We start from the raw sequence: 10,484 nt of genomic DNA on the forward strand, positions 1-10,484 counted from the left end.
AACATTGTGGGTGTGGTGTAAGAATGTTAACACTATGTAATATTTCTACTTGTGTGATGTAGAAGATAATTATCAAAGTATGTAATTATGTAAGAATGTTAACAGTCTGTAATATTTTTTAGTATATCACTAGCGTGGTGTAGAACAAAATTATCTATGTAGTAATACTGCTTGCAAACCAATGATGGTAAGATGATGTTATGGGGTAGGACTAGATAAGTCTAACTTCTTCCTACTCCGTTCAAGCATGTACTAGGTATAATCAAATTGATAATCCATTTGTGGATATGTGTAAAATTATGTGTGTTGACATATTGACTGTCGTTACATATTTGAAAGAATAAATCAAATCAAATCAAACTCACCACACATGAGCAGTCGCACCAACAGGCATCAAACAAATTCACCTTGGCTTTAGGGGAAAAACATCTTATTGGGTCATTTGGCAGTCATCCCCTCACCTACTGTCGTAGTCAGGGCAGAAATCATGGCAGCTTGTCAGGGAAAGTGTTGAGAAATGTTTGCTTGGAGAGCAAGAAGTACAAGGTTGAGCTCTGCAGTCCAACTCTCTGACACATTAAAACTAACATACACAGTTGAAAGATCTGTCAAACCTGTCAGCACGCAGGCAGATTTATTAAACACAATAAAATAAATGTACCAGGGAGACCAAATTAGACTGACTGTGAATGACCTCTGCCTCTTGTTCTTACATGACATGCCTGGCAGAGAGTATTTTTTCCACTAGGTTGTCTCTTTGAACAGATCGCGGCTCAAAACAAGAAAATGGCATGACACGAAAAACAATGTGAAACCAAACAGAATAAAAACAAAACGCTTGATGTGCCTGTGAACATCAGAGTGACAGTCAGCAGCGACTGAAATGCACATCCAAAGTGGGGAAAAGATATAAACCTACTGACATGAAAGTCTGGGAGCACTGAGGTATAGCTGGAGATGAATAGTCAGTATGTGTTTTATGTGTTTATGTGTGTGTGTGTGGGGGTCACTGTGCATGTGAAGAAGTGTGTCTTTCCTGGAGCAGGGAGTGTGCTGAAACATTATCCTTGCTTTTGAGGTTGGCCTTAGCTTGAGGGTTGAACAGCAGAGGTGGACGGGGGGATGCATCAATGAGCAGTGAAGTCTGCTTAAACTGCACTGTACTCACAGTGTGCAACTTAGTTCACTGGTTCATTGATACTAGATACCATCCCTTCATGCGCAAACTTCAAATGCTCAGATACATACAGTATTTTAAAATGCAAATATCCAAGCTCATTTTCAGGACTCCCTGTGGAAGATTAACCAGATTATTAACCAGATAACTGCTGCCTGATTTTACGTCTTCACATAATGAAGACAGTTAAAATGTGACCAGCAAATTACAGGTGCTCTACTGAGAGTGGCAGGCAATTAAACATAGAACAAGGTTGTTTCAGAGCAAACAATAAAAGGTGGGGAAAACATTACTTTGTTTTTGTTTTTTTATGAATGTTATAAAACCAGTTTCACAACAACAAAGTCGTTATTGCTTGAAAAGAAATAAAAATGAGGACACCTGATTAAGTGAATACTGTTTTCAATTGTACGGCAGTTTGGAGCCATTTGTTAATTGAGGGGAAAACATGCTGATGTGGGAACCGTTTTCCTTAATAAAACCCACTACTTTTATGTTTTGCAGGAGATCCTTCAGCATGGCCGTTCATCTGAAGTGGAGAAAATACTGTCTGATGAAAGGTATCAAACACTAAAGGTCAGTTAATAGATGAAAAACAACAAATTAGTTTCCATTCTGGTGCTTTAGCATCACTGTGAAAAGAATTAGCATATTTTATCTCTTAAGGACATAGAGCTCTTCAAAACTTTGAATGCTAACTGTTTCTGAGAAGAGCCTGTCATTTCAGAGCATGTCTTCTTGATTGCATCCTTACTTCGTTTCCTGCCAGCTGTTCACAAGTGTGTTTGGGGTTGGACCTAAGACGGCTGAGAAGTGGTACCGCAGAGGGCTGCGCTCATTCAGCGACATTCTGGCAGAGCCCAGCATTCATCTGAACCGGATGCAGCAAAGTGGTACAGCAACATCTCACTGTCTCCACTCTGCCACTTTACCTCTCATCTCCTGAAAAGTGAGATGAGCGGTGAACAACAGGGAGTTTATGGTGAAAATACAGTGCAAAAGGCAGCAGGGAGATAAAAAATATATATCATGTTAGTTGTACTGGCAAAGATTTCTGGGGGAAATTATCCTTCATTCCTTTTGTACTATTGTTATTTAGTTTAATTACAAACTGGATTTTAATGATAGTTTTGGGCAATTTCCAGAGCAGTAGTAAACTAATTTGGTTCTAAAACATGTTTAAACAACTAAGAGCCCACAACCACTTGCATTGTAAATAAAACCACACTGTTAGATAAAAGGTAAAAGTTCAAGTCCAAAAATAGTTTTTCAACATTAGCAGTCATGGTAAAAGAAATGTAATAATTGCCTAGTGGGCAGTGTCAGAACAAAGGTCTGTGGTGAATTATTAGAAAGGTTTATCATGTTGTGAACATTAAGAGATGTGCATGGAAGTGTTACACTGAGTTTTGGACTGACGTCTCCACCACCAGCATCAAAATACGAACTGAGGGAATATCTTTTGGAAGAATAGTCGTGTTCGGAGACTTTTAGAATCAATGCCAGGGTGCACTGAACATGTTCTGGTGGCACGTGGTGGCCTAGCACCTTACTGAGACACTTTATTTCAGGTTTTTCTTTCATTTGTCACCTGTCTAAGAAGTGCAGACTTTAGAGTGTTGGTGCTAGAGGAAAAGTCTGGGGATCACCCAAGTCATTAGACGTCATTGTCTGGAAGCAAAGAATGTCTGTACAAAACTGAATGGCACTCCATCAAGTAGGTGATGAGATGTTTCAGTCTGGAGTGTTGGACCAACCTGCACAAAATAATGAAGTGGTTACAAAAACAAGATGGAAACTGAAATGCAATACAGGAAGTTATAGTTTAGAGGATATTTGCAGTGATTATTCTGTGAGATGATACAGTGTTCAAATCTGAAAGGAACAGCTGAGTGAAGCAGTACAGGAGCAACCAGATATGTTCATTACATCTGCTTAAAATGTTGTCAGTAACAGCTATCACAGAGTGTTTAATGTACTTGGATAAATGTCTCAGAGGGAAACACTTACATGCAGCACTTCATTTGTCTGCATCATTTCTCTGCTTCTTCTGCTGCTCTGCTACTGTATGACTGATTATAAGCGGTGGTAATTCAAAGCATTCCAGTACACTGCTTGAAAGGTCCCATTCAGTTTGAATCTCCATCTGATAATGTATTATGCTGACAGACACCCTCTTCAAACTGATCATAATCCATTAATCAGAATCAGCTTTATTGGCCAGGTGTGTTGGACACATGAGGAATTAGACTAGTATAACAAATAAGCAGTATTAACCGCAACAAACAGTGGAAACAATGCAAAATAAGCAGTATAAACAGGCAGTAAACAATGCAGACAGACAAAGGAATGCTCATTGTGAAATGAGATAAATAGGAATAAAAACAGAGTACTTAAAAATAGAGACCTGTACGGATCTGTATAATCTGTACAATGTATATTTACAGGTATTGCACTGAGGGTTATTGTCCAGTCATACTGTCATACTGACGTGGGTGTGCTCATCAGAGTAACAGCCCGGGGAAAGAAACTGTCCTTGTGCCTGGTTTTCTTGGCGCACAGTGACCTGTGGGGAGCAATTTGAACAGATTATGTCCCGGATGTGAAGGGTCTGCAGTGATCCTCTCCGCTCTCCTTTTGACCCGTGAGGTGTACAGGTCCTCCATGGAGGGCAGGCTTCTACCAGTGACCTTTTCTGCAGTCCTGACCGCCCGCTGAAGTATGTACTTGTCCTGTTTGGTCACTGAGCCAAACCAGACAGTGACGGAGGTGCAGAGAACAGACTCGATGATTCCTCTGTAGAACTGTATCAGCAGCTCCTGGGGCAGGTTGAACTTCCTGAGCTGGTGCAGGAAGTACATCCTCTGCTGTGCCTTCTTGGTGATGGTCCTGATGTTGGACATCCACTTCAGGTCCTGGGAGATAGTGGAGCCCAGGAACTTGTAGAACTTTACTGCTGATACAGTGCTGCCAAGTGTGGTGAGGAGGGGGGAGGTAAGGTGGGGGTGAAGTCCACTGTCATCTCTAATGTTTTGAGCGTGTTCAGCTCCAGGTTGTTGCGGCTACATCACAGGACCAGTTGCTCAACCTCCCACCTGTAGGCTGACTAGTCGCTGTCTCGGATGAGACCAATGACCGCTGTGTCATCTGCAAACTTTAGGAGCCTGACAGAGGGGTCCTTCAATGATGCAGTCATTGGTGTAGAGTGAAAACAGCAGAGGGGAGAGCACACTTCCCTAGGGGGCACCTGTGCTTATTGTCTGGGTGCTGAATGTGGTTTTCCCCAGCCTCACCTGCTGCTTCCTGTCTGTCAGAAAGCTCTTAATCCACTGACAGGTGGAGGCAGGCACAGTGAGCTGGGTCAGTTTGGAGTGGAGGATGTCCGGGATGATGGTGTTGAACGCTGAAAGTCCACAAAGAGGTCCCTGGGGAGTCGAGGTGTTGCAGGATGTAATGCAGTGCCATGTTCACCGCATCGTCCACTGACCTGCTTGCCTGGTAGGCAAACTGCAGGGGGTCCAGCTGTGGTCTACAATGTCCTTCAAGTGAGCCAACACCAGTCTTTCAAAGGACTTCATAACTACAGATGTCAGGGCGACAGGTCTGTAGTCATTCAGTCCAGTGATGGAGGTTTTCTTGGGGACTGGGATGATGGTGGAGCGTTTGAAGCAGGAGGGGACTTCACACAGCTCCAGTGACCTGTTGAAGATGAGTGTGAAGATGGGGGCCAGCTGATCAGGATACACTTTCAGGCAGGAGGGGGTCATTCCATCTGGGCCTGGTGCCTTTCTGATCCTTTGTTTTTTAAAGAGGCTGGTGATTGTCAGGGAGCAGCTGCTGGGTCTGAGGTGGGGAGGGTGAGGGGGGAGTGTTGTTTGTCAAACCTGCAGTAGAACACATTCAGGTCTTCTGCTAGTTAGGGGGTGATGGTTTCCTATAGCCAGTGATGCTTTTCAGGCTTCTACACAGACGAGTGGTCATTGGCTGAAACCTAGGCTTTCAGCTTTTCAGAGTAGCTCCTCTTTGCTGCTCTGATCTCCCTTGTCACTAGACACTATAATCTTCACTCTATGAAGAGAAATAATGCAGCTTTTTGACATGGAAAATGTATTTGAACCCTGGTTTCTTGACTGTAAGTCTTAAAAGGAACAGAAACATATATTACTCTATTTATACCATTGCAGACTAAATATCAAAGATTTTCTAATTAATTGGTGCTGTTGCTTCATCAGTTTTAAGGGAAGGAAAAGAGAATTCATGATTTTATACAGCACAGAAAATGAGAAACGTAAAGTGGGATAACATCAACAAGATACTCATCAATCATCATTTAGCTACTGTGATTGTAATGATCTTGTGTCTGCAGCAGGCATGCACTAGTAGTCTCATTCCATCAGCAGCACAATGTAATACACTTTACCTTACTTTTAATTCACCCTGACTCTCCACTTCTCAGAGCAAATGGCTATGATTGATGGCTGGCTGCCAGACTGATCATCACGTGGTCTTTTCCCTGCAGGATTTCTGCATTATGGAGACATCTCCAGGGCTGTCACTAAAGTGGAGGCACGAGCCCTGGGAAACATTATTGACGAAGCTGTCCATGCGATCACACCAGACGCCATGCTAACACTGACAGGTGGCTTTCGCAGGTACAAGACTTGTCTCCTCCTTTCAATGTTTCAATGTAACTTTTGTTTTTAATCTACTGTTAAAAGTTGTTTAGGCACAGATAAGTGCCAAGATATCCCATGTGGCTATTCCTTATTACTAACTACTGGCACAGCATAAGAGGTATAGTGTGTGTGTGTGTGTGTGTGTGTGTGTGTGTGTGTGTGTGTGTGTGTGTGTGTGTGTGTGTGTGTGTGTGTGTGTGTGTGTGTGTGTGTGTGTGTGTGTGTGTGTGTGTATGGGTTGGGGTATATGCCTTAGAGCTTTCTGTGCCTAAATGCATCCTCAGTTTTAATTTGACATTTCACCCTGCAGATAATAATCTATATTTTCTTGACTGTAGAAGATAGAAACTTGAGTGTAGGTCATTCATGTTTTGCATTTACATTAAGATGCTGAACTGCATTACATTGTCAATCTCAGAGAGCATGGTGAGTGCTCTTGTAAAGTTACCTACTGAGTGCAGATATTTGCTCACAGCTGCTGCCGCCATCCACTGCCATCTCTTTATGCTGCTCTTTTTATGTGCTTTGTGGCTGAGTAAGCGAGGGCCACTCTGTGCTGTTGTAAAAATCCAGCTGTAACCAGTGGGTTGTGCAGTAAATAATTCAAAGGCAGTCTGGCAGTAAGGACAGGCGCTTGTTGCTCAACAGGGGTAACAGCGCTGCCACAGCTTAGCTGATGGTCTTTAATAATGGCTTGTCTACAAGCTTTACATGTTGCCATGAAGAGTTCTCTTTTTTCTCTGAAAACCTTATGAAAGTTTCACTTTTGTGTATTTGTTGCATTCTAACATACAGTACTCCAGTTTGTCAGAGTTTGGAGCAAAATGTTCGTAGACAGACTTTTAAAGCAGCTTTTGTTAAATAACAGCCATCTTTGGCTACAAGAGACAATGAGATAATGCTAAATGCTAAACAACAATTTAGTGTGGTGGCCGAGGTCTGATGTGGACTAAATTTATTCAAGCAAATCATCCCAATTCCAATGATTATTTATTATGACAATAATTCTCAGCAGTTCAGTAATTTAGAAGGCAGTTCAACAGTCTGAAAGATAGGGAACAGAATCACCATCTCTGCAGAGAAATAAAAGTACCACACAGTGGCCACACAGTCAAGTCAGTCAAGTCAGGTTGGCCCCGTCTCCCCTCTCGGCCCGACTCCTCACTTTCCCCTGTTCCGTCTATCTTCTGTCTCCTTCATTTCTCTCTGATTCACTAGTTTTTTTTATGCCCCTCAATGTTCACAGTCCTTTCTGGCCCTTACGTCATTTCTCATACCCAACTCTTAAGATGGCATCGTTGACTGTGGCTTGCTGTCAATCCCTCCCGTGTGTTACTGTTACTGTTTTTGGTGACTGTTACTTGGAATGTATTGGCTGTACTAGTCTACGATCGCACAGCCCTTCTTAACATTTGATAGTCCATGGAAAAGTGCCCTAGTGTATTCGGCTGGGATAATGCAAAGTCTCTCCCACCACCTTTGGCGGAGGTACATACCTTCGCTTTGTTTGCCCACGAAAAAGTGGCCTAAAAGAGGAGGGAAGAAGGGAGGAGTGCCTCTCAGGCTTAAGGCCCTTTGGCGTTTGGCTCCCACTGGCTTCACTTACGCTTACCTTCGGCCCATTGGTCCAGACTTCTCTGTGCCTCTTCCATGTTGTTGGCTTCTGCGATGCCCGAGAAGAGGTGTAAACTGGGTCTAGCTTTCTGGCTTTAATTAATTTATGTTTAAGGACAGGCTCAGTTCCAGATGCTTTTAAAAAAGCAATTGTCCAGCCTCTTCTCAAAAACCCAAATCTTGACCTTTCAGTGTTCTCGAATTTTAAACCAGTGTCTAAATGATCTTTTATGTCTAAAGTTCTGGAGAAGACTGTTTTTATCCAACTCCAGTCTTTTTTGACAAACAATGGCATTGAGGAGCAATTTCAATCTGGTTTTAAATCAAAACATAGTACTGAGTCTGCATTATTAAAAGTCAGTAATGACATCCTGTTGGCTAGGGACACCAGGGATTCGGTTTAATTGGTGCTTTTAGATCTCACTGCTGCCTTTGATACAGTGGATCATGGAATCCTCTTATCTTGCTTGGGGTAGTGCATAGGAATTCAAGGTACTGGTTCAGATCTTATCTCACCAATAGAAGTTTTACTGTTAATATTGGTACCTGTTCATCCTCCTCAACTATCCTTTCCTGTGGTATCCCCCAAGGATCTGTGCTTGGTCCCATGTTGTTCTCTTTGTACATGCTCCTGCTGGGATCTATCTTAAGGAAATCATGGTTGGCACTTAATTTTTTAAGTCTCAACGAAAATAAGAAGTGTATGCTATTTGGCGACCTGGTGAACCTATCTGCTCCTGACCAGGGTCTGGGCTTGACATCTGAAGTCGACTGTAAAAAATCTGGGGTTCATGTTTGATGGTGATTTGAGATTTGACAAACAAATCAACTCAGTTGTGAAATCTAGCTTCTTCCATCTGAGGCTGTTAAGCAAGGTCAAGTCATTCCTTTCTTTTAATGATTTTGAGATTGCAATCCATGCGTTTATCACTTCTAGGCTTGATTATTGCAATGCTCTATACTATGGTGTTAACCAGTCCTCCCTCGCTCGTCTCCAAATGGTGCAAAACGCTGCTGCTTGTTATGGTTTGTCCCCCTCACCAGGAGGGTGAGGGAGAACTATGGTAGGACTCAAGATTGCAGACCCAGGTGCTAGTGAAAAGAAAAGGGTTTAATGGAACAAAAACACAAAGTAACAACATAACAGGGTCCATGTACATGTACAATCTGGGTGAGGTAGAGATTGTGGAGGAGACCAGGACGACCAGGGGAGTAGACAGGCTAATGGCAAGAATCAGGAGAGTAGGAGAATGAGGACGGACAGGTGAATAGACAAGCTAACCAAGGGGACAGGCAGATGAAAAGCGAAATCCACAGCACAGGAACTGTCAGCGTGGAAAACAAAATGACGTACAAATACATACCACGACAATAGGGTTGTTATGGGGTATGCACATTAATGCTCCGGCGACAGCAGAGCGTCTGCCACAGGTATAAATAAGGTAGGATGGTGATTACAGTAATGTGCCCCAGCTGTGCGCGATAACCCACAAGTCACTAAGTACAAAATGCAACACAGCTGAGGCGCTGATCCTGCAAGAAGAGTGAGCAGGAGAGAGAAAGTGCAGAAGAGAGGCAGGTTGCGCCGAGCGGACCTGACACTGCTCGTCTTTTGACAAATGCTAGGAAATTCGAGCATCTAAACCCGGTACTGGCTTCTCTCCACTGGCTTCCAGTTCATTTTAGAATTGATTTTAAGTTATTGATTTTTGTTTTTAAGGCTCTTAATGGTTTGGCACCATCTTACCTCACTGAATTACTGCATTGGCACAAACCCTCAGATCTTCAAGCCAGTTTCTTTTAGAGGTTCCCAGGGCCAGATATAAACACTGGGGCGACCGTGCTTTTACTGTTGCAGCCCCTAAATTGTGGAATAGTCTACTTTTTAATGTTGGATCAACTATTGACCTCAGTACTTTTAAATCATTGCTTAAAACATATTTATTTGACTTGGCTTTTCATATTCAGTAGGGCCTGATGCATTCCTTTTAATTTTAGTTTATTGAACGTATGTCATCTGCGTGGCTTAGTTATTGTGCTGTTTTATTTTTTTGCACTGATCTTCTTTATTCTTTTTTAGTAATTTATTGTGATTTATTCTGCTTTCTTTCTATTCTGCCATGTAAAGTACTTTGGTCAGCTGGATGTTGTTTTTAAAGTGCTATATAAATAAATTTGATTACCAGTAGCTTCCCATTTAAGGGAAGCCGCTCTCTAAATGTTTATTCACAAGATGAACCCTTAAACTAAACAAAGAGGACATGAACCAGAATGTTCCTGCTTGAGCAAGCTACCAGTACATAGTTCCCATGGTCTCCATGCACAAACGTCTCCAAACATTTCAGAGAAACAGATCTTGCAGGATTATGTAGGATTATGTAAATGCTTAACACTAACCCTTACATAACTATCAGCTATTACCTACTGCAGATAGTATATATATGTAATCTACTATATTCTGTAACCGGCGGATTCGCCACGCCTACATCGCCTGGTTAGTAATTTGGCAGAATAATCATGGATATAAATAACACCTGGGGAGATGCTGTTGCGATAAGCAATGTTTGTGCTGGTCGCTGCCGTAACCGGTCTGAAGTGAATCTCCCTCCATTGAGCTGTGTCCTGTTTCTCTTTTAAGGAGTTTTTAGGAGATTGCCCGCATGCTCTCCAGGAGCGATAATTGATGCGAGCGTGATCCAGTAGAAGTTTGCGTCCATTGCACATGCTGTGCTAGGATGACGTGCAGCCAAGGTAACCTGAAGCATTGTTGGTTTTAATTGTTTTGATCGTTTCTATGCTATTCTTTAACAGTGGCTTTACTTGTTGCAGGGGTGATAGCCACTGTTGCTTTGCCTTAGCTTATGTGATGCTTTGCTTTGCTTTGCTTATGTAGTGCTTTGCTTATGTGATGTTTTGCTTATGCAACGTTTTGCCTTGTTTGGTTTTATGTTAAGAGGTTTACCTAGCTATGTTCCCTATTTATTGTATTTTTTTTTTCTAAATTAGGTTTTGTTCAT

The 10,484-nt window shown here is 42.3% G+C and overlaps 1 protein-coding gene across 1 annotated transcript in view; it reads left to right on the forward strand.

Moving 5' to 3' along the window:
• The window catches only part of dntt (deoxynucleotidyltransferase, terminal), a 101,401-nt gene that overhangs the window by 21,889 nt on the left and 69,028 nt on the right, over positions 1–10,484 (forward strand). The window contains exons 6-8 of the mRNA XM_020601464.1: positions 1,618–1,753; positions 1,947–2,070; positions 5,697–5,829. Of these exons, the coding sequence (XP_020457120.1) occupies positions 1,618–1,753; positions 1,947–2,070; positions 5,697–5,829 (393 nt within the window). The remainder of the gene's footprint in view (positions 1–1,617; positions 1,754–1,946; positions 2,071–5,696; positions 5,830–10,484) is intronic.

Source organism: Monopterus albus, unplaced genomic scaffold, assembly GCF_001952655.1.
Source record: "Monopterus albus unplaced genomic scaffold, M_albus_1.0 scaffold3.1, whole genome shotgun sequence".
NCBI classification, from domain to species: domain Eukaryota; kingdom Metazoa; phylum Chordata; class Actinopteri; order Synbranchiformes; family Synbranchidae; genus Monopterus; species Monopterus albus.